At 46.9% G+C, this 25,191-nt stretch overlaps 1 protein-coding gene across 1 annotated transcript in view; it reads right to left on the bottom strand.

Annotated features, from left to right (window-relative positions):
* LOC124260217 (hemicentin-1-like) overlaps window positions 1-25,191 on the bottom strand; it is a 121,238-nt gene that overhangs the window by 8,144 nt on the left and 87,903 nt on the right. The window contains exons 6-10 of the mRNA XM_046694476.1: window positions 17,495-17,791; window positions 17,187-17,294; window positions 15,545-15,859; window positions 14,085-14,219; window positions 13,810-13,831 (exon numbers count right to left, since the gene is read on the bottom strand). Of these exons, the coding sequence (XP_046550432.1) occupies window positions 13,810-13,831; window positions 14,085-14,219; window positions 15,545-15,859; window positions 17,187-17,294; window positions 17,495-17,791 (877 nt within the window). The remainder of the gene's footprint in view (window positions 1-13,809; window positions 13,832-14,084; window positions 14,220-15,544; window positions 15,860-17,186; window positions 17,295-17,494; window positions 17,792-25,191) is intronic.

Below are 25,191 nucleotides of genomic sequence, written 5' to 3'. Positions count from 1 at the left end.
GCAAGAGGCCATCCAGAAACAACACGATCGTGACGCCATTTGAAGTGACGCCATTTGAAGTGACGCCATAGCTCGCTGCTGTTGGTGTTGCCTATAAAACGCAGGATCGATCGAGCGGGTCATCAGTTGCATCAGTTCAGTCGCTGCAGATGGCATCTCCAGGCAACCTCCTTCTTCCTTCACAACTTGGCTTCGCAGGCAAAGGACCTCGCTTCTGACATGGCCCATCTCCACAACACCATGATGACTCAAAGCCAGTTATACAAGACCAACTACATGGATCTCCAGGACCGCTGCGCGTGTGATGGAACAAAAGTTGCCGCCGATCATCCGCAAGCTGGCAGATATTCAGCCGAAAAGAGAAACACTGTATGGCATGATGGGTCGCTTCTGTGAGTTGACTGAGGAAGACTATTACTGGATGGCGATCACCAAGACCACTTGCATGATCCTCTCCGACAGCCAACAACTCTGTTCGCTTTGATCCTCATCGGTATCAACGATGCACATGCCAAGGAAAATGCAGGGGAGACCTTCCTCAACAAGATGTTCCACATCGTGTTCAAGTTGAGGAATGGACGCCCTATGACCTATGACCATGGTGTACTGTACAGCAAGCTGCTGGCCAAACTCCAGGTGAAACTCTGGCCTCACCCACCCAGCTATGATCTTCGATATGCCACCTGCACTCTACCTTTGTTCTCCAATGATCCAGAGGTCACCGACATGACGCCCAAGCCCGCAAGGCCTCTCAAAAAGAATACCTCCCAAGACCACGCCTGCCAAGACTTCTCCAAAGAAGAAGAAGAAGAAGGTCTCCACCCCGCCCCTTCCCAAGGCACCCACCAAGATGACGTCACCTCCCCAGGGGACCCCTGGCCACGACTTCCAAAGAAACAGAAGAAGAAGGAGGAGGCCCCCACCAAGACAGTCACCAAGAAGACGTCCCCTCCCAAGACACTCACCAAGAAGGCACCCCCCAAGCCTAAGAGTCTCAAAGCACCCCAGACTCCAAAGAAACAGTTGGAGATGACTGACTTGTGGGAGAGCGAGAAGGGTCAAGGGATCAGTCCTGGGGCTATCAGAGGGGGAGAGTTACCTCCAGATCTGCAAGACTTGTATGATCTACTCCCGATGGCTATCACCATGGAAGCAGAGCAAACAAGGGCAGAGCAGAGAGTGAGAGCAGAGAGGGCTCCAGAGACGACTTCAGTGACGGCTCCAGAGACGGATCTGGTGATGACTTCAGTGACGGCTCCAGAGACGGATCTAGTGATGGCTTCAGTGACGGCTCCAGAGACGGATCTGGTGATGGCTTCAGTGACGGCTCCAGAGGAGGAGTCAGAGACTTTTGCCGACATTCCCATGTTTAACGATGAAAACCATTTTCATCCCGGTCAAATGGACTTTTACGGTGTTCGACTTGTAATCCCAATGATCACCTGAACTGGTGGTGATCTGTGGATGACCTGTTGTTGTTGATCTGTTAATGCATCATTATTATTGTTGATCTGTTTGCCATGTTGATGTTGTTCCTCAATAAATTGTGAATTCCATTTTCAAAGGGTTGTGTCTTCTATATCTTCAGGGATCTTAGCTCTTAGAGGTCATTTCCGGTGCAACCCGCAGGGTGGTAAGACGTGTGTCAGTATGTCAGGGACACTATCAGGGACAGTGTTAGACTCAGACCTGGTGGAGGCCATGGTCACCCCACTCACGTTACGTCCATCCCTTTACCATGTTAATTGCAGGCCCTACAGGGTCAGGTAAAACATCGTTTGTCAAAGCCTTCATGGAACATGTGTTTCAACCGGGATCCTAGATCTTCCACCTCAGGGCATCGTGGGGGTGTACAGTGAATGGCAACCCATGCATGAGGACTTGGAAGTTCTGACTTCGAGGTTAGGGATACCCCTGACATTTGTGCAAACGATGGGGGAAGCCAACACGCAGTTACCTGCAGGGTCTGGGGCTAAGACCGAGAAGGGTTTGCCTACGCCCCATTGGTTGATCATTGATGATTTGCTGGGCGACAATACCAAAGAGGAAGAAGCCGGGTTCTGGCGATGGTTTACCAAGAAAAGTCATCATCGCAACACGTCCGTGTTGTACTTGACGAAAAACCTCTTTGCTTCATCGCCATCATCGCACTATTAGTTTAAATGCCCACTACATGGTGCTGTTTAAAACCCGAGGGACGCCGCGCAAATGGATCACTTGGCCAGACAAATCTTTCCAGGACAGACGGCCTTCCTTCGAAGCCTATGAGGATGCCACTTTGGCTCCTTATTCCTATTTGTTTCTGGACTTGAAACCGACCACGCCAAAGAGCACCGTGTACGGTCCCATCTCTTTCGTGAACCCCACCATCCTTTACATTCCCAAGTCGTGATAAATAGAGATGAGCGCCTACCCTACGCCAGTTGACCCAGAGCTGCCATGGGAGACAGACGGAAACAGACCCAGCCCCGCAAACGTGCTGTTGCCACAGGGTTGTTTAAACCGATCCATAAAACACTCTTGACCACCTTGGGTCGTGATCCCACCGAACAACATCGGTCAGGTGTGCAACGGTTGTACGAAAGTCTAAGTGCTCCTCCTCCCTCTGCTTCCTCCTCCTCCAAACAAAGACGTTCCTTAAAGCAGTTGTACCCCACAGCACCCACCATGAACACGTTTGTCCCTGTCAGTACGTATCGTGCCTCTCCTGCTGCCTTCTCTCCCCTTCTTCTTTTCCGCCTCCCCTTCATTTCCATCGCCTCCCTCTCCCACCATGATCCAACCCTTTCAACCTTTTGACCCAACGGCGCACTCACCAACACCAAACGCACCGGCAAGAAACGTACGGGTGCTAAACGCCCCAGCCCGGCACCCCACGCAAAGGAAGCCACAGAAGCATGCCCGCCCGCAGAAAAGTCAAACCCATCATCGCGGAAGAAACGACTCCTTCGCAGAGAGCGTGGCTGTCAAAGGACGCCATCGACTGTTGCAATGGTTTGTCATTGCCGTGAGAAATCTGCGAGCAGGACGGTTCCTTTGAAGACGCAGCACAAGACCTGGCTGTTGAGACACCAAGACATGCTGACCAAGATTGCGAATCCACGACTACCTTTGGATGAACGCCTGAGTTACCTGATGAAACGCAGTGGAAGTGGTACGCTGGCTGGTGTGTTGACTCGTATCTTGTTGAACTGGCAGTCCTACCTACAGGAAAACAGCAGAAGCCCTCAGCACTCTCGCCGCCGCCGCGTCGTCCTAAGCAACCCCAGGGGCCGCAAGTCACCCACCCGACAAGAGAACAAGAAGCAGAAGAAGAAAAGGGTCACTTCACCCTCAGCCCCAGGTGCAGCCTTGACCCGATGGTGTTACGTAAGTCAAAAGAAGAAGAAGAAGACCACAACGGCATTACCCCCACCCTCCAGCCACATTACCATAAATAGAGGCCTCCCACCCCATCCTGGTCAGTTCAATGGTAGCAGCTGCAGGGACGACACCATCATCATCATCATGTCGGCACGCTTGAAGCGCCACAAAGAAGCTTCTGTCATGTGTGTAGTCCTTCTGCGACACCAGCCATGCGACAGGCTATTTTGAAACAGGCCCCATCGAACTGATTCAAGCCATCTGTGAATGCGTGGTGAATTTGTATGGAGGCAACATTCCTATGACAGCACAGCAACGTCAACGCTTACAAAAGCATGGGTCACTGATGCATACGTTGATGAAAAAGAAGGTGTCTGTGTCCAAGAAACGTCAACTTTACAGCAGAAAGGAAGGGGATTAGGTCTCTTGTCTGCCTTGGCATCGGTGGTGGGTCCCTTTGGTGTCTGGCCTGTTGGGTAGATGATCCTCAAGGAAGATCCTCAAGGAAGATCCTCAAGGAAGATCATAAATAGAGGACACATCCTAGATTGACGTTAGTTGCATCTGCACCGTCCTACCACCAAGATGAAGCATGCACGGAAGATGGTGATGGTCCCAGAAGAGGTATGGCAAAGTCTGCAAGAAGAAAAACGTCAACGACATTTGCTCAAGTCCAACCTGTTGGAACAGAAACGTGTGCACACGCTTCACGATATGGATACCCTCGTCCGTGATGACACGGTTCCTTTTAGGGACCGAGAGCAACAGTATAACACCTTGCTGCAACACACCTTGGCGTTTCAAGACCAAGCCGCTGTCAAACCACGACCTTTAGAGGCCACGGGCACCCCCAGGGTTGGCACTCCCAGGGTTGGCACCCCCAGGACTGGATCTCCTCACCGTAAGTACGGTTGACTTACTGAGTCGTATCTACATGTCCCGCTGTGAGAGGTCGCCTTCCTAAGAAGGAGTCCGCTGGCCGGGTCGAGCAGTGGCTCATGGTTTGTTTGTTCTTTTTGTTTCAGAACCCGATGATGTCGGCCATTCTGAATGAAGTCGCAAAAACGGTTCCCAAAACGCTACAGACCAAGGCCAGGCAGTTGATGGCCAGATTCGTGCTCATCCCGACTTGGGTTGGAAATGAGGCGGGTCAATTCGTGGTGGAAGGGGAACCCATGCCTGGGACGCACATGGTGGATCTCATCAATGATCTTGTTCGACAACGCATCAAATTAGGCCTCCACGGGTTGGAATATTCTGGGTCAGTATCTCGCCTCCAGCAACGCACCCCATGAACTGATTGGTAACCCTCTACGTTGGTCCTGGATGATGAAAACCAAAGGGGCATCCACCCAGCCTCCTCCTGACACCCCCGTGAAGCGTCCACACCCTCCACCCGCTGACTTGTTTTTGACACCCCCTGCATCCAACCTTCCTCTGGAACCCCAGAAGAAGAAAAGTTGTAGAGACCCCCTCCTCCCCTCTCAACCGGGTGCGTCAGTGGATTCACTTTTAATAAAAGGGAGCAGAGGGTGATGTCAACGACAGTGTCATCATGAGACGTCCAAAGAGAAACAACATCAGCAAAGCATCATCATCATCATCATCATCGTCTTTGTCACCTGCATGGACACGATGGCTCCACCACACCTATTACGATCCCAAACACCCAGCAGGCTATGGAGGGTGGCTTGCCTTGTGGCAAGCAGCAGGACATCAAGCCAAAGCAGGACATCAAGTCAAAGCAGGACCCAGGAAGGGGGGAAGCAAAACGGGGCCAAGGCCCACCCAACGCCAGGTGCGGCAATGGTTGAAAACCCAGGACACGCATTACCTTTGCACAAACCAGCCCGACGCCATTTCCCAGGATCATTACCGCGGGGTGGCGTGGATGAATTGTGGCAAGCCGATCTGAGCGATCTCCTTGCGTATCAGAAAGAGAACCAAGGCAACCGGTATTTGCTGTGTGTCATCGATGTTTTCTCCAAAATGGCTTGGGTGCAGCCCATGAAAGCCAAGACCGGTGCCACTTTGATAGAGGCCTTTCAACGGATCCTGAAACAAGCCCAAGGACGTGTGCCATCCCAGTTACAGACCGACAAAGGGACTGAATTTGTCAATGCCCCTTTTCAAGCCTTCCTCAAGAAACGGGGTATTCATTTCTACACCAGTCAAAACCCAGAAACCAAAGCCTCTGTGGTGGAACGTTTTCAAAGGACGTTGAAAACCGTATGTGGCGTTATTTCACCCAACAAGGGACACGCCACTACCTGAAGGCCTTACCCCAACTGATGCATTCCTACAATCATCGCGTCCATCGTACGATTGACAACGCCCCGCGGATGTACGTCCTAACGCCCCTACGATGAAATTCGAGTGTTGGATCACATGGAACGACAGAAGAAGCAGAAGCAGCGCCAACTCAAGACAAAGAAGAAGAAGAAGAAGAAGTACCCTCTCTTGTTACCCGGGACCCGTGTCCGCTTGAACAAGACCAAGGGCACGCTTGACAAAGGGTACCTTCCCAACTGGACCACCGAACTGTTCACCGTGGATCGGGTGGTGAAAGGGCGTGTTCCTCCTGTCTACCAAGTGAAAGATGATCATGGAGAAGTGCTGCAAGGCACCTTTTACCCGCAAGAACTGCAACCCATTCAGAAAACGGATGATGTGTACACAGTGGATCAGGGTCCTGAAACGACGACGCCGCCAAAAAAAGGATGAAGTGTTGGTGAGATGGTCAGGATACCCTGCCAGCTTTGATTCATGGATCCCTGCGGCTCATCTGGTCTTTAAATAGCGTGGCCTCCAGTCTCCCACCGTCAGTGGAGCCTCCACCATCATGCAGAGTGAACCGATCTCAAGGTGTAAGGAGGGCGGCAAGCCATCCCCACGCTGGTGTTGCTTTGGCATGGACTTGCCACGAAGTGAAGTGGTGTTTTTCTCCCGCGTTTCTGATATATGGCGTGGTCATCATGAGCATGGTTCAGTTGGCATTGGACAACGGTGAGAAACAGTTGTGGACAGCTTTGTTGGCCAGTAGCTTGGGGTACTTGCTCCCACAACCCACGTTGGTGTCGTCGTCGTCGTCATCATCATCCACGTTGCCACCTTCCTCGGCTACATCTCCAACCCCCTCTGTATCCAGTCTGGTTCCCTAAGAGAGAGAGAGAAAGATGTCGGTGTCTGTGTTTTCCAAGCGGGACTTTTACGTGACCTTACCCAGCGATGCGTCCATGGATGTTCATCCCGACAACAGAGTGAATCATTACGAAGTCAAACTACCCTTTCCCATTCAAGTGAATCGTCAGGAGTGGGAAGTCGGCGTCAGTGAACTTCATTTCCCCATGACATGGTACAATGTGTCATACCCCTTCAACTGGTTTGTCCTTCATGTGAACTTGGAACGCATGACCCGGACTTACAGTTCAGCAGAACGCCGATGCGACCGCGACAGAAGAGAACCCAGGCATCATCAGAGCCGCCAGCTTAAAAGGTCATTATTCCAGAAGGAGTGTATTCCTGTCGCCAACTGGTCCAGAGACTGAACATCCTGCTTCAACACACCTGTGCACGGCTGTTGGACAAGCATACGCAAGATGTTTACCAAGCGGATGCCCGAGCTCGTTTCACCGTCACCGTGAACTACCCCAAAGAAGAGCTCCGATTTGAAATGCGTGGCAAAACGCATGTCAACTTTTATGCTCCCACCCCGAAAGACATGTGCAGAGCCATCACGGGTTCCTCCTGCAGAACCGCAAGTCAACCTGGCCACGATGCCACCAGGTCTGCCTACACCACCCGATTGGTGTTGCCTGCTCCTTTAGTACGTATGCTGGGATTCATACAGCTCCCCATGGTGGACGAAGCAGAAGAAATAAGTCAAGTCTCTGCTCAGCCTGTGCAGGTGGCTGTGTTTGACCGTCCTCACGTCGTGGGTGAACAGGAAGCACACCATTTGGCTGGTTTTGATACCGTGTACGTCTACTCGGATGCAGTGGAAGATCAAATCGTGGGGGATACCATGGCTCCCTTACTGATGTATGTCCCCGTGTCGCCAGATGATGATGGAAGACAGCGCCGTGATCAAAACCCCTCAGCACCTACGCTTACATGGGATTGCGCCAGGGAACCACGGATGCCATTCGAATCTATTTAACGGATGACGAGGACGCCTCGTGCCATTCCAGACTGGGAAGACCATCGTGACACTTCATTTCCGTCCCCGCCGCCTGGGTACGTACTCGAGAATCAGCATGGTAGGACATCAGTGTATCAGACTCCGCGCGAGCGCAGCGGCTTGGGTGGACAGCAGCGAGGAGGAGGCGGCTTAGCCGTACCGAGGACGATTCATCAACGAGGGAGAGGTTTCGTAACATCTTGGGTAACTTGGGACGTTCAGCGCTCCATCCTCAAGACGGTGGGAAAATCCGCTTCAAATCAGGCGTCAAGATGTTGCCGGATTGGTGCAAGATATCCGTTCAGGACACCGGAGTGTGGGGGACAGTTTGAAACATCATGGAAAACAAGCCTTACTCGCCACCTTGCGACAGCACCCCCCACCAGGATCACCCGCTCGCAAACGAAAACGGAAACAGCCTGTGGGATCCACCAAGAAACGTAAACCCTTGTTTTGAGAGAAAGAGATAAAGACCCACCCCGATGGGAAAGGAGTTCAGTTCAACACCAGACACCGTAGGGTCAAGACGTGTTGTGCAGACCTGTTGTATAGACCTGTGGTCCAGATCAGCTGTCAAGATGATGCGCCGAGATGCCTGTGAATGCTCCAAGGCCCAACTGGATCTCTTTTCTGTGCCCCCTGTGGTGACGTCCGTCCAAGAAGGTCAGTGGATTCGATACAGCCCTCTGGCACCCCCTTCGGTCGCGGGCCCCCTCCAATTTAACATTGCTAACCCTGTCAATGCCTACATCGATTTGAGCCAGTGTTACCTCCGCATCTGCCTCAAAAATCAAGAATGCAGATGGTACGAATGCAGTTCGTGAGGGCGATGGGGCACTCGCCGTGTCCACGGTGAACAACATGATGCATTCCCTCTTCGCGAAGTGCGCGTACAAGTGGGACACAACCAACTGGAAATTACTCCTTCCATGGGTACCTATCCCTACCGAGCCTATTTGGAAACGTTGCTGAGTTATGGGAAGGCAGCCAAAGGGACCCATCTCCAGTGTCCAGGATGGTACAATCGATGAAGCTGGAAAAATGGATCACTTTAATGCTGGCTTCCAGAATGCCAACGCCGGACTTGTCGCGACGACGAGGGGTCATTCTACCCACCCGAGACGTGGAACTGACAGGACGTCTCCACTGTGACCTGTTTCTCCAAGACCGGTACCTGGTGGATGGAGTCCCCATGAAACTAGAACTGATTCGCAGCCCGAAAGTGATTTCTACTTGATGAGTGCTGGAGACGCCGAAAGTGCCGATTTGAACTGACCAAAGCCGAAGTTTTACGTGCGCGCCAAGTCAACATTGATCCTGCCATACGGAACAACACGTGAAACACATGTCACCAGGAGTCACGGCCAAATATCCTTTGACCCGAGTCCAAGTCACAGCCCACGACATCTCAGGAGGAGGACGCGATTTCCACAAAGATCAACTGATTGAGGCCAACTGCCCAAACGAGTGGTGTTGGGATTAGTGGACAATGATGCTTTTGCTGGCAGCAAGGAAAAGAACCCCTACCATTTCAAGCACAACAACGTGACCAGTCTCAAGCTGAAACTCAATGGGCAAGAAGTGCATGGCACCGAAATCAAAAGCGACTTTCAGGACAACAGTGCCTCGCTCAAACAGTTGTACATGAACCTGTTCCGCAACACGGGACACCTGTGGCAAGAACATCCCTGCAACCTCACCCTGACGAATTCAGGAACGGATTCACCGTGTGGGTGGTGGATCTGACGGCAGATCTGGGCGCAGATGAAGGGTATAACTACCCACGACAGACGGGCAAGTTGGGACTTGAACTTCAGTTTGCAGAACCCCTACCACGCCCCGGCCACGCCGTCTGCTACGAGGAATACGAAAAGCGCTTTTGAAATTGATCGGTTCCGCAACGCCTGATGGTCTAAGGATGGACGACGACGACAGTGGCTTGACGACCAGACACTTGAACGCCTACGCACAACAGGATCCCCTGCTGCGACCCCCTCTACCAAGGTACCTTTGCCCGAGATCACTTTGCCACCACCGTGCTGTGTGAACAGCAGGAGGGACATTATCCTAAAGCCTACATTGTCAATACGGACCCCAGCCATCTCCCAGGACAACACTGGGTGTGCGTGTATCGTCCAGTACCAGGTGCCATGGACTACTTTGACAGTTATGGACTCCATCCCTATCAACAGCATCCAGACTTTCGGAATGTCATGACCTTCGCCGGATGGCTCCAACAACGGTGGAATGGCCAGTCACTTCAACCCTGGTTCAGTGCCTCTTGTGGAATGTACTGTTTGTATGTACTGGCTCATCGTGCCCGTGGATGGTCTTTTGACGAAGTGATGGAACAGTTTGATCCCTACGATACCCTCGTCAATGAAGAACGTGTAAGACGTTGGTTTCAACCCGCACGCCTGACAGACAACAACAACAACGCTAACCATGATCCACACCCCTGCCAAAGGACACAACCTTATCGTTCTGATGTGATGATGTTACAGTTCTGATGTTACAGTTCTAATGTTACAGTTCATACCGTTTGTAAACAAAAGATCAGGGACGCCCCTAATCCTGTCTCTTTTGTCAAAGTGTTCTTGTTAGCGGGGGAAATAAAACGTTTGAAAAATGTCAACCTAGTGTTGTTATTATTGTTGTTGGCATTGAAACGAACCTTTCTTTTGAGAGAGATGGATGGCCCTGAAAAGGGCCGTTTTTTCGGAGTGTACTTCACTCCAGGGACCACAGTGGGGTCATACATTGGCAGGGATGGATGGTCATCTTTGTCTTGACGGGCACTTGCTCCCATGAGTCAAGCGGCCGGATGTACGTGTCCTTCAAGACAGTGCCACAGTACACACATTGGAAGGTACCACGATAGTCATCAGTCCCATTAGCGTAAACAGGCAGGCAGCCATGACATCGTTGGCACTGCCATGCCGGTAAGGAGGGTGGCGATGGTGCCTCCAAGGGTATCAGCTCTAACTCCCAGTTCTCCATTCTGTCCATTGTAACACTGCTTCGGTCATTCCGCTCATCCTATATAGTGAGAGCTCACGATCATGACGTCAGCGGTGCCACGTCATGACCCTCACGCGCGACCATGACGTCATCGATACCACGTCATTACCCCTCACGCGCGACCATGACGTCATCGATACCACGTCATCGATACCACGTCATCGACGACACGTCATCGCTGTCTGGTCGCCCATATATAAACTCCAGCATGGGTCAGTGAGAGCTATCTTCATGCAACATGAATACAAGAAAAGTAGAAGTCATGCGACCGACGCCTTACAGGAAAAATTGTGGTAGGCAGCAATGCCTACGATGCAGCCCTACCTTACAAGGGAAGGCTGACATCAAAAGGGAAGAGACAGAAGCAGCGGCAGCCCCACCATCCACGGCAGTACCACCTCCGCCACCGGCATGGCAATGTCTACCACCCAATTGGAAGTTCATTATATGCCAAACGTGTTGGAAAGCCTTGCCGTCCAACCAATTCGATGTCACCCCAGGTGCACCGTACTACGTGTGTACCTACTGCGGGGCGGCGTCCGCAAAGGGCTAACCATCTCCACGACGAAGTCTGCCCCGGAAATTTATTTTCCGGGGCCTCGACCTGCTCTGTCTATGTACCATCGCCACCACAAAGTGAGGTCTCACCTTCCCGTCCATACCATCACAACGGCCCTTTTCAGGGCCACCCACCTGGCTCGAAAGAATGCTACATCCAATGTTGTTTTAACCACACACACACACACACACACACTAACACTTGTCTAGCCACGCCATCGTGTCCGCCTCACCCCTCTCCCTCCCTTCCTCTCCTCCTCCTCTCCTTCCCTTCCTTCCTCCTCCGTCCCGTCCCGTCCGCCGCTCGTCCGTTCCGCCATCTTGAAAGGCGTCTACGCTCGCGAGATCCCGCGAGAATCCACGAGATCCCGCGAGATCTCACCCGATCCCACCGGATGGGGCGCCATCTTGAAACGCGTCCGCCATCTTGGCCCGGAGGTGACGTCATCGTCATGTGCGCGCACCCACCGGAACCGGTCGTGACGTCATCGCGATGCGTGCGCACCCACCGGAACCGGAAGCACCGGAACCGGAACACGAGTGATCTCCCCTGACCGGAAGTGACTGATCCAAGATGGCGGCACATCCGGTCCCGTGGGTCGCCATCTTGATCCAAGATGGCGGCGCCCATGGGGACCGGATGTGCCGCCATCTTGAAAAAGGCGCCAGGGAGACGTTACACACTACTTACAAAGCAAACTTGATAAAAACTCTATTCCGTTACAACTATCTACTTAGAGCTAAAATTGGTTTGTGGGACGGGACCCACAATGTGCATCGCCTGTTCATCAGTGCAAGACAGCTGAAACAAAAAAACTACCAAAGTTTCTGACAATCATCAAACAGCATAAGTGTCACGTGACGTAACCGACACAATGCAGAAGTCAAGTGATATAGACCATTTTTAGCCAATATGCATGACCTCGAGGTAAAATCGAAAGCGAGGCTTAAAAAGGTTGACCCAACCTTGAAAATGGCGACCTCAAAAAGGAAAGATTACTGCTGTGTGCCTTTGCGTCCGAATGATGCTGGTTAGGATTTTACGGTATCTTTTTAGGATAAGGTCATCAGAAGGCAATGGTTGACGTAAATACGGAAAGATTCTGGAAAATGATTCATACTAAGTACACAATCATTACAGGACATGGCAATAGTCTAGATCTGTCGTGAAATGTACAAACTGTTCACTATACAAGGTTTTAATATTATGGGCACATGGACAATGTGAATGTCACTCACACACATGCACATTCACCACACACACACACCCACACACACCCCACACACAAACATACATTGTCATGTTCCAAATCAGTGACCACCTCCTCCCCAAAACAAATTGGGGACCCCAGCCCCCACAAACACCGCACCTAAAATCATCATCAACCCCCGACCACCCCACCCTTCCCTAGCCATAAATTATGAACGGTCCATTATATATATTTTTTAAAGCATATGGGCATATGAACATAAGGAGACGCTCTTGTCATGAAGGCAAGGGAATTTTATTTGCAAATATTGTGTATCAGTGAAATTAGATTGGCAGCAAATCAAAGTAACATTTCAAGTACATGTATATGCAGGACACACACATGCTGTTAAAAAAACCCTTAAATATGTATCTACTTGATAGGACAAAACATTTTAAACAGAAAAAATACCAAACAAATAGTTCTATCACATGAATAATACAATTTTGTTTGGTCCAGATCCACTCGAGGTGAGCTATCTTGATATACATACTACTTATAATATCAATTATCCAGCTCAAGAATTACACAACACTACTCTCATGTGTAAGTGGATGATTTGAATCGAGGTCAGGAAATACGTTGAGTCTTTTGCCTTGTTCATATGTTGATAAAGTAAACGTGATTGACTTCCCTTGGTAATATTTCCACTATTGTGACTTTAGAGTAGCTTCCCTTCATAAATGCTGCGCAACATGGTAAAAGTTAAGCTAGATATCTAGGTCATATGACATATCGTGATGAGTCGTGAAGTACAATAATTATTCACCCTTCAATCCGTGGATATGCTTCAGAAACATTGTGTAGCCCTTTCCCATTTCTCCGCGATTTCCCTGAACTACTGGACAGTTTCGAAATGCACCGTTCAAGGGAAATTTGAAACCCTGAAGTATTCATTGAGATTTGCCACCATTGGTGCGAATGTGTCCTTGCCAAATTTAGCCTCGTTTTGGTACAAATATGAATATTCATGAGGCCTCATTAAGAATGGTCCATAATGGCATTAACTTTGTCTGTCATACTTAGCTGGAATAGTTCAATGTACATAGCTGAAAATGGCTTCTAAACCAAACTATTTATGACACTGTCAAACTCGTTGAATGGGTGAAAGTTGAGTTGATCTTTCTTCAAAATAATGTCGATGACTTGTGGACATGTGAACTGATGGTTTGTGAAACACAACAGGTAACCGAAAAAAATATTTTCCCCAGGAAACAACAAATTACACTCTCTCTCGGGTTGTTTGACTTTCGAATGCTGATTAAATGCTCTGAAAAGCTATAAAATTTCAAAGTTTGCGGTCTATGTGTGTTGTGTGTGCGCCTGTGCGTGTGTGTGCCCCAAACTCTCTACAGACCTCACCACTTCGTGGCAACTTCGGTGCATGCATGCACAGCATTCCAGGGGTTATGCGTTTTAGGGAACAATGGTACTTACGTATTCTGTGTGTCTGTGGAGCCTGTGGAGATAACAAAGACACTGTCATGCCAAACTTCTCAGCAGAATTGTGGTAGTTTCTCTATCAAGGAGCAAGTTAAAACATGAACCCTGTTTACATGTTTGTTCTCGTGTCCCAGTTAGTTGCTGCATTATACTGTACCTTAAATTTTGACAAACTTGTGATGAGGCAACATGCCTTCATTAATACATTTGAAAATACATTTTTGGTGTTGTCATGCAAGACTGTGTTTTTCTGCATACAGTACACCTACCTGGTTTCTGCAATTTACATATGCATCTGTATCCTTTCCTGGTCATAATGACAACGACGACCACAATGCCGACGACCAATACCACACCGACTGTCACTCCAGCTATTAATCCAGCTTGTGCAGGGGCTGCAGGAGCTAAAACAGAAATATCCCACATAAAAACAATACCTCACTACATTGCCACAAGGAATGGAGAATGAGATCCAGTTAAGTAAAACAAACACTGTGGTCAGAAATATATGCAAGGAGGTTGGGAGATCGGTCATAACACCAGGTGTTCATGAAATAGTTCTGCTCTCCGCTTAGCACCCTCCACTTACAGAATGAATGTCTCGAATATGTTGTCTTTCAGTGGTTGAAGAATGTGTTCTATACACCTATAAGAAAAGCTGATTACTGTTAAGTCATTGATAGATTACAGAGGGTGTCCGTGCATCTTCTATGATAGTTAAATAGTTAGTTGGTCTGGATGTAGCAGATTAGCAGTAGCTTCTAAAAGACTAGATGAAATGCAGGTTGTTACGGGTATACTAACGAATAATAAATAACAAATAACGAGAAAGATCAAATTGTTGATATTGGTTGTGAATTCAAAAGCATTAGAAAAATATATTAGTTGCGAAATCCTGCCGGCTTCTTTGGTAAGATTGTTGCACGCATATGTACCAAAGATACCAAAGATATGGTCTCGCTAAATTGTTTTTCAAAGTTTGCCAAATTTGGAAATGTTTCAGTGTTGTCATTGTTTAACATTGATTTACACTATCTATCACTTATATTTTCATAACGATAACAAGTACACAGAAAAAGGCGATGCCATGTCTCTTTGAAGTGACATGAAGTAGTACTTATATGTCCATTTATATTTGTGTACCAGTCCTTATGTAACCTAAACGGAGACCGATTATACCCGCTGGCTTTTTTTGTCGAGAAACAAAATCATTAATTGAAAGAAATATCACGAGATTGAGTTATAGCGAGTGAGTAAATAATTCTTGTTATTCACACTTAGCAATATTCCGGTGATACCTTTGCAGCATGTGAATATTGAACACTTATAAATTTAGTCTCCCCACACGACATGTGATGAGGTGGTGAGCACCTGGTTTTCCAGTGTTCTGGAGATGATCATGATGAATATATCAGTTGTGTTTATAAATATTCGTTACACGAAAGGGGCATGGTGTACGAAGTAATACGTAAATCTTTACACGGGCTGAAAGGGAAAGTAAGTAGCAAAGTGTATGACAGTATTAGGACTGCACAACGGAATCTTTGCAAGCCACATCCATCTGGAATGGATGCAAATAGGTGTAGCTTCTAAACATCACACCGATATTGAAGATTTACAAATAAAGATTCTCCCAATTCAATAACAAAATTGATTACCTCTTGAGTAAAAACACAAGCAACTAACAGCTTTACCTGAGATGATGCCTTGAATATAAAATGAGACGTACGTATACTAGTAACTTTCTTCTCCGTGAGTCCAGTCACATATTCAGTGGTGTAACTGCTGTTTCCAAACTGGTTCCTAGCGACAACCCTCACATAGTACAGTGTGTCAGAGTTGAGATCCTTGATGACTGATGTCATATAATTCCCACTCCCTGTCTCCGTATAACTCCCTGCTGTCTTCCAGTCCTTCTCATCTGTGCTGTATTCTACAGTGAATGTCTGAGTAGCTCCGCCATTGAACTCCTCCTTCCAGGAAACATGTAGAGTGAAGGGGCCTTCTGGGGAGACACTGATGTTTGTTGGGGTACCTGGTGGTCCTGGAAACAGAAGACAGATTGACACTACACTTTTGTATATCTTACCGTCATGTGAAATACTTTAATTTCATTGGTCAAGAATAGTGTGTCGGGTTAATGTCTGCATGATATGACACATCTGAATATCTGAAATAATTATTAAAGTATTTGCTAGTTTTCAAAGAGCTGTGTGGGAAATCCTCTCACCATATTTGGAGATGACTGGAAGTTAAGAATATTCGTGAAGTGTTTCAATGCATCACATTGTTGTGTTTAACCTGAACTGAACTGAACGGGGCATTAGAAGTACATGTCTACATCATTATTATGTTTAACGTGTACAACGCTAAATACGTGCAATATACACAAAATGGTAATACATAGATATTGGTTGGTGGCAAGAATAAACTGTGTAAATACACGAATTTATCCATTTAAATGAACAATGTTACTCTCATCCTTATTTGTTTTTCTAGTTTGCTTAAAGTGAGACATTATTATTTTGCAAAATATTGCTAATTTTCTAATTGTTCCCAGTATAAAGCAGTGAAGATGCTGGTTCATTTTGTGCACATTTGGGTTTCTACAGTAATACCTGTGAACATATTTTTTCCTTTTTATCTTTTCTAGGACCAAGGCAGGGCAAATTCATCTTCAATAACTTTTGAATTACAAGGTGCGTATAATCGTTCGTTAGTGAACGGAACGTTTCATCTTCATTTCAATACATGTGAAACGTAGCCACTTGTCCCTTCACAGGAGCGGGATATGTTGTGGTCGCATCAAATAAATGAACAAGACAATGTGTCTTTCAGTCAAGAGATAAGCATGACTAGACCGAGTACATATTCTTGTACGTTTGTAAGGTTGAGTCCCACCCAGGATTCGAGTCAGGCACCACATGTGACCTAATGTTTAATATTCTTAATCTGCCTTTATATACGTCCTGATTTTCCACATTTTATACACATGCACAGGATGGATGTGACAATGTATTGTTGTGCTTGTGAGCAGTTTTGGAGGCTGCTAGGAATCTCAACTGTCTTTGCTCTGGCACTCTAATTAAACTTATCTTTGTTTTCGTGGCAAGACCAAGATATGACCAGAAGGCACCGTTTTATCCTGCCCTATTTGAATGTCTAACTGCAAGGCGAATATTCAGGATACCGTGCCATCTTAGGTCTTCTTTTTGAGCCATGATAATGAAACATCACATTTGTCAGCGGGTCTGTGGTTGGATTATCTGTATTCCATAAGAACAGTGACAGTCATGTCAGCTAAACCAACAGTCAGCTTAAGCCACTATACTGTCTTACCTTCACCATTGTCTACAGTGAGTGACACTTACCTTCAGATACAATGCTGAGTGTCCATGCCCCTAGCCCACCTACACCATTATCCACGGTAAGTCTGTTATCCCCAAAGTCCTGCTGTTGGAGGTTAGTAAGGTGTAATCCTGGAGTATAGCTAAACAATTAAACGCTGTACTTTTGGTATCAACTCTCACAATGCTGACTGTGTATGAGACTGACATGCCCACACCATTGTCCACTGTCAGACTGTCGTCCCCGAAGTCTTGTTGCTGGACGTTAGTAAGGTGTAGTCTCGGAGTATATCTGGAAAATTATACAGTGCACTTTTTATATCAACTCTCACCTGTAGGCACAATGCCGACTGTGTATGGGACAGACCCGCCAACACCATTGTCCACTGTAAGACTGTAGTCCCCGAAGTCCTGATGTTGGAGGTTAGTAAGGTGTAATCTGGCAGTGACTGAGATGTCTGAGACAGGGCTGGAGGAAACAGTGAGGTGCTGGCTGGTGGTGATGGATCTACTCCAGGTGAATGTAGGAAGGGGGTAGGCCAAGATTGACACAGACAAAGTCACGTTTCCACCCAGCCTGGAGGCGTACTTGAGTTGCTTGGGCACTGTTTCATCTAGTCGAGGAGAACCTGAGAAAGCAACACTAGGGTCATAAGATTCTGAAATCACTGGAACTATGAAAACAAATATAATGAAATCACGAGAAAATGACTAACGAGAGAAAGAATACGTTTTAAAATTGTCATAGTAAAAAATCACATTTTCAAAACAGCCATGATGATAGCCCTATCACAGCTGGATATGTTCATACACGTTTAACCATGTACGCATCAACAAGTATGTGATTAGGGTGGCTGACTGTATCAGTCTGGCTTTAGTATGATTACTGCTTGCATTTTATTGCATTATTTATGGTATCCACAGGCACAGGCATGTATTATAGGGCTTCTAAAGAATACACTGGCATACACGTATATAAAAAACAAGTCAAAATTCATGAAGAAAACACTCTTCTTGAGCAGATGAATCCCTATGATATTCAAGTCACAACCTTGCTCGTCAGGACATAGCTAATGTCACTGAGCAGAACACAACCAGCGTACTTAGCCGAGGACACCACAGGAACAGTAGTGCATTACCCAAGACACTTTACCACAAGCGGAAGAGATAGTATACTAAGAATTGTCATCATTGTTGATAGTGTAACGGGGAGCACGTGTTTCGTGCAGACATTTTGCTTCCGGGTGTTGGTCGTTAACTTGCGTTAGTAACTGTACCTTTCGTTAGTCGTGGGTGCAGGAATGTATTTCCTGCGAGGTTTGGGTGTCATACTTTGATTCTGTTCCGTGGGTGGTTGAATTGTTTTCGCCGCCATTTTCTGTTGCAGTCAGGTTGTTTGGTATGAGCAATTCTGATTGGTGGTTGGCAGATTGGCTGGCCAATCGTGTCGAGGTTGTTACGTAAGACGTAGGGCAGCTGCAGGGTATTTAAGCGCGTAACACAAATTGTTCAGTGTCTGTATGATCGGCGACCAGTCAAAGGTGAGGTAATCCACCGCAATATGATGGGACAACAAGATGTTCCGTGACGGAACAATGAGTCCCGACTCCACTCCCTGTTAGGTTTCAGTGTAATTTTCGGCCAATAAAGAGAAATTGAATAGAAAGGTTGTATATAACGTGGTTAGTCGGGACGGCCGGGTGGATTTCAGCATAATGGAACATGCCAGACAATAGGATTATAGTTACAATAGTAATTCAGAATTATTTCGAATACGTCCCTCTGACATGTGATTGCCAAATCCCACGTTTGCTGGGTGGGCCTAGAGTATCCAGGACTAGGCTTGGAAGACAATCACAAAACTCACATATCTCAATGTTTACTGATAAGAGAAATACTTCTGTGTTTGATTGTTGGGACAACAGTCAAGATCGTTTCTTGCTGGTGCACTTAATAATTGGTGGACTATATAGTTCTTGGTCAATGACACCTCAGATGATGACACAGTGAGTTCTGATGACATCACTTCCGCTATCAGTACCTTTGATGACGTCACTGATGGATTCAGTTCAGACAACGTGAGACGTCTAAACCCTCATCGACATTTGGAGAAATCATTGAGGCATCCATGAATCCTGACATGTGCGCTGTAGATGGAGATGTGGTAGAACTGGGGCTGTTATCATAACAAGTTATGGGGCTATTGACGTTCCAAACGGTAGGACCATGAATGGGAATAGTCTCTCGTTGACGGCAAAGCAAACATATATCTGAGAGTCCTGATTGATAGATAAGTGGAGATATGCATCCTGCAGATCGATGGAGATCATAGAGTTCCTTATGGAGATCACCCGTCTGAGATTCCATATGGTTGAGTTGAGTTGGGTTTTACGTCACATCGATGTTATCCCAGCCATATAGTGACGACAGCAAGTCTAAAGTAATACTCTCTTCAAGTACCAAGTCCAGTTAAGTTTTATTTTAAAAGCACACATATTCATTACATTGTTATTTAACAGCAGAAATTGTCCTAGCACTAAATTCGCTATTCACAATACATAGTTACAATTTATTATACAGATCAACCTCCTTCACGTAGTTCACAATGAGATGCCCGCTCACGCGGGAAAACAGATCTTTCAGATTTGTCTCATCATAATGCGAGTCCCTTGCAGTTAAAAAATTACACACGGTCAAGCTGTATATGAGCATTTTATCGAAAGAGACACACATGGGATGTCCATCCCCATCCGTTTTCAGCAGATAGTCATGAGTAAACCGAATGTGGCCAATACGACATTATCGCAAAATTACTTCATCGCGTCCTGACTGACAATCCAAGTAGGTATGACCAATATTGGCTTTATTTGATGAAGTTGATGAGGTCCAGAGTATAACTTTTGATAGTGGGTTTGAAATCACTATAGGGGATCAGCAGTGGATATAAGGGCTTGTCAAGAGCTGCTTTAACTGCAGCATCGGCATCCAGCAGAGGACGATGTCACATTGGTTGAGTTGAGTTGAGTTGGGCTTCACGTCACATCGGCATTTTTCCAGCCATATAGTGACGAGAACAAGTCTGCATTAATATACACTGTAAGTACAAAGTGGTTTCGTTTCAAAGACACACATTCATTACATTGTCATTTTGGAACAGAATGTCATAGCACTAAATTGAAAAGCAGGTAAATTCGTTAGTGACATTACACAGTTACAATTTATGATATAGATCAACTTCCCTCAGGTAGTTCAGTATCAGATGAGCGCTCACGCCGGAGAACAGATCTTTCAGATTGGTTGCGTGATAATGCGAGTCCCTTGCAGATGTAAAGTCCACACAGTCAAGCAGAATATGCTTGCAGTCAAGCAGAATATGCTTGACGGTGAAAGTCTCATCGCAGGAGAGACATATGGGGGGGTCCATCCCCATCCGTTTTTAGCAGATAGTCATGTGTAAATCGACTGTGGCTAATACGACATCGTCGTAAAATTACTTCATCACGTCTTGACAGGCAACCCAAGTAGGTATAACCGATTGTTGGCTTCAATTCATGGAGTTTGTTTCTTCCTACTTGAGTGTCCCACCTTCTTGCATCAGGTCCCGAGTATAGCTTCTGATAGTGGGTTTGAAATCACTGTACGGGATTAGCTGTGGAGAGCTGCTTTTGCTGCAGCATCGGCCTTCGTGTTACCTGCTATGCCAACGTGACCCGGCAACCAGCAGAGGACGATGTCATATTGGCCAGTAGAAAGGTCGTTGTACAGTTCTAGTATGTCCGGCGCCCCTTGAAGAGCAACCTCCTCGTGGTGGGTGCTGGGTAACGCTAATGGCTCTTCGCCCCCGTGTGGACCCCGGTGTCGAATAGGTCCACAGCACCCCATTGCTGGTCGTAAGAGGCGATCAAATTGGGCAACCCGCTTGCCGTGGGTTGCATCCCTGTGTCGGCAGAGGAAGGGAGTCTGGTGGTTGAGGATGACGGAACCGGCAATAGCGTTCACTTATCCAACACACCACTTCGACCCTAACTTTGCCTAGACGGGTGGTAGAATAGGCCCGATTCTACCAATCGGCTGGTCACGCCTTGCCCTGTGCATGGAATGTCTACTCAAAATGTGGTATTACATAACACTTTTGACCATGTTCAAAATGTTAACAAATATTCTACGAAACAATTTAGCCTCGCAGACCCATGCACACAAGGCGGTGGCTCATGGGCCAATCTGGTGATGCTGACCTCCGATTTCTGTACGTCTCCAATTGATTGTCATGGACAGAACCATCCTGACCTTTAATCTGATAGGCAGTTACAGCATTTCATGTCAAATTCGCTGGAGTATAACATCCCCTTATCCCTGGTCTTTGCAGCTTGGAGATCCGCTGCAATATAAGATCGTCCTTGTTGACACTCCACGGTGGGTGGGGAGAGGGGATGCCGAACCACATTACCCACGACATGGCTTCCCAATACCCCGGTTCAAAACGAAGACACATGGATACCAACAATTCCTCGTCTGGCGAGAGTACGCCCCCTCGACCTGACTACTGGCCACGCTTCCTGATTATTGAGGCTTGTGACAAGCAACCTTTGCAATTGAACCCTTTTGCAATCTCCTAAGGTATCGCTGGTATCTGCGGAGAGGTTGCCAATGTCACAAAGCTCCGATCTGGCATTCTCCTGATAGAATGTACCCGGAAACACCAATCTTTAAATCTTCTCAAAATACAAGAATTTGTAAATATCAAGGTCGCTGTCTCAGCACACAAAACCCTTAATTCGTGTAGAGGCATTGTACGGGACAGAGCTCGATGCCTGTCTGACATGACTGAAGAACAAATTGTCAAGGAACTCTCTCAGCAATCCGTCACAGCCGTCAAACGATTTACCTTCAAAAAGGATGGTGTTGTTCAACCAACGAACACCTATCTCTTCACGTTTGGCGCGAGCAAACATTCCTGATTCGATTAAAGCTGGTTATTGTAGCATTGGTGTGGAGGTGTATGTCCCCAATCCACTCCGGTGCTACAACTGCCAAAAGTTTGGACATGGATCCAAGTCCTGTCGTTCCTCTGCTGTCTGTTACCGCAGTGGTGACAAGCATGAGGGCAACGACTGTACTAAGGAAGTGAAGTGCCCAAACTGCGGTGGTAACCATATGGCCTCTTCCAAGTTCTGCCCAGTATGGAAACGCGAATCCGAGATACTGAAAATTAAACACAAAGAAAATATCTCCTTTCACGAAGCAAAGAAGAGGGTTGCAAGTCTAACTGAAGCCCCTTCAACCATCACCTACTCTGCTGCTGTCTCCCGTCCTACCATCACTACTGCAACCATCTCATGTCAGACCGACCTGACATGGGTCACGTCTTCTCAGCCAACTGAACTCAACACAACTCAGCCTATCTCAGCCACTCCATCTCCAACACCAAAAGTCAAAACTTCTGAATCACAAACGCCAGAACAAATGCCAAAACCAGAGACAGAAACTGCGCACAGAAAAGGGGAAAAAAAGAGGCTAGAGAGACTAAAGCAACTCGAACAACCGCCAAACACAAAACCAAAGGCCACCTCTCCCTCAGAGGTCCCCATCGAGGTCCATAACTCCTTTGGCCCTCTGGATATGGAGGTAACTCCATCTCCACCAGACACCAATATGAGTTCATCAAACGCTTTCTCACGTTCACGTGACATGTCACCAGTGGAAGCACCATGAATCCACAAAACATTATCCAATGGAATTGCAGAGGACTTAATTATAATGAATTACAGTTATTGATTCAAGACTTCAAACCATCTGCGTTTTGTCTCCAAGAAACCTACCTAAAAAAGGACCGATAAATTTGACATCCGTCGGTACAGTTCCTACCACTCCTTTTCTCCTCCCGGTGTAAAAGCTACAGGAGGCACTTCTATCCTGGTGAGGCAGGGCACCCTCCATAGCCCTGTTCCACTTAACACCAACCTACAAACTGTTGCTGTCCGCATAACTCTGAACATAGGGTTTACACTATGTTCCCTCTATCTCCCTCCCACCTCAACTGTCCGCCTATCAGATCTTCAGAACTTATACGATCAACTCCCAAAGCCCTGCATAATCATGGGCGACTTCAACGGCCATAACCCCCTATGGGGGAGTAACGATACAAATAGTAAGGGAAAGATCCTTGAAGAGTTTCTCTCCCAATTATGATGTATGCATCTTCAACGATGGATCAAACACCTACCTCCATCCTGCCACCGGATCATACTCTGCTCTCGATCTATCACTTACAGATTCTAATCTTTTAAATGAGTTCGAATGGTCGGTCCATGACGACCTTTGTGGAAGCGACCACTTCCCAACAATTCTTACTCCTATCAACCCAACGGATGAACCACCATCAACAAGATGGAATTTTACTAAGGCCAACTGGCCCTTATTCCAAACCCTATGTTCAGAAAAACTTAAGCCGGACAACTTCAGGAATGTTCCTGACCCCATGGAACTATTTTCAGACGTCCTAAATGCCGTCGGAGACAAAAGTATTCCTAAGTCCTCTGCAAACCCGCACATACGCAAACCATGGTTTGATACAAACTGCAAACAAGCTAGGAAAAATAGGAAGAAGGCGGAAAAATATTTCCGACAACATCCTACAGTGCATAACCTGAATGCTGTTAAAATGACAAATGCCAGGGCAAAACGTACCTTCAAACAAACTAAACGCCGCTCATGGAGGAAATATGTCTCCAAAATCAACTCCCGCACACCCATGTCCAAGGTGTGGAGCATGATTCAAAAGATCAAGGGCAAAGGGTCAAAATCAGGAGTTCACCACCTGAAAGATGGTGACTCCCTTCTAACAAATAAGTCTGAAATTGCAAACAAACTCGGCGAATCTTTGGCAAACCACTCCTCCTCATCAAATTATAACCCTCAGTTCCAGAAATATCAAACCCAACAAGAAAAGAAACCAGTCAATTTTAAACGTTTTCCCTCCATGAATTACGTACTGCCCTAGGACAAGCTCACGATACTGTGGCAGGAGCTGATGAAATCCATTATCAACTTCTGAAACAACTCCCTGACACAGGCCTGGAAACACTCCTAAATATATTTGATGACATCTGGACATCCAGACACTTTCCCCCTTCATGGCACAATGCCATTATCATCCCTATACCAAAACCCGGTCGCGATCATACTGATCCCTCAAACTACCGTCCTATATCACTAACTAGCTGTGTTTGCAAAACCATGGAACGCATGGTCAACAATCGATTAATCTGGTACCTGGAGACCAATAACCTCCTCAGTGACCTCCAATGTGGTTTCCGAAAAAACCGAAGTACCATTGACCATCTGGTGCGTTTAGAATCATTCATCAAAAACTCCATTGTCAACAAACAACATACAGTATCTATCTTTTTCGACTTAGAAAAAGCATATGATACAACATGGAAACATGGTATCCTAAAAGATTTACACGAGTTTGGATTGAGGGGTAGACTACCTCAATTCATATCTCAGTTTTTAAATAACAGACAATTCCAAGTTCGGGTGGGTTCCACACTGTCTGACTATTTCCACTAAGATCAGGGCGTCCCCCAAGGCAGCATCCTGTCTGTCACACTTTTTAGCATCAAAATTAACAGCCTCACTAACGTCCTGAACATTTGCGTTGATGGGTCCCTTTTCGTGGATGACTTCAATATCTCATGTCGTGGTAAGAACATGCATGCAATAGAAAGGCAGCTACAACTCTGCCTTCACAAAATCCAAAAATGGGCCAATGAAAATGGTTTTAAGTTTTCAAAATCCAAAACAAATTGTATTCACTTTTGTCGTAAATACAAACCACACAAGGATCCAGACCTAACTTTAGATGGTACTCCCATCAAGGTAGTAGAAGAGGCCAAATTCCTTGGACTCATATTCGACCGCCACCAGACATTCTTACCACACATAAAATATTTGAAAACCAAGTGCTTGAAGGCTCTAGACTTGCTAAAAGTAGTTTCAAATACAGAGTGGGGAGGGGATCAGACCA

This window comes from Haliotis rubra, unplaced genomic scaffold (genome assembly GCF_003918875.1).
Source record: "Haliotis rubra isolate DU_JTF1 unplaced genomic scaffold, ASM391887v1 Scf755, whole genome shotgun sequence".
Lineage (NCBI taxonomy): Eukaryota > Metazoa > Mollusca > Gastropoda > Lepetellida > Haliotidae > Haliotis > Haliotis rubra.
Note: the sequence above shows the minus strand (reverse complement) of the source record. Positions and strands in the feature narration are given on the sequence as shown.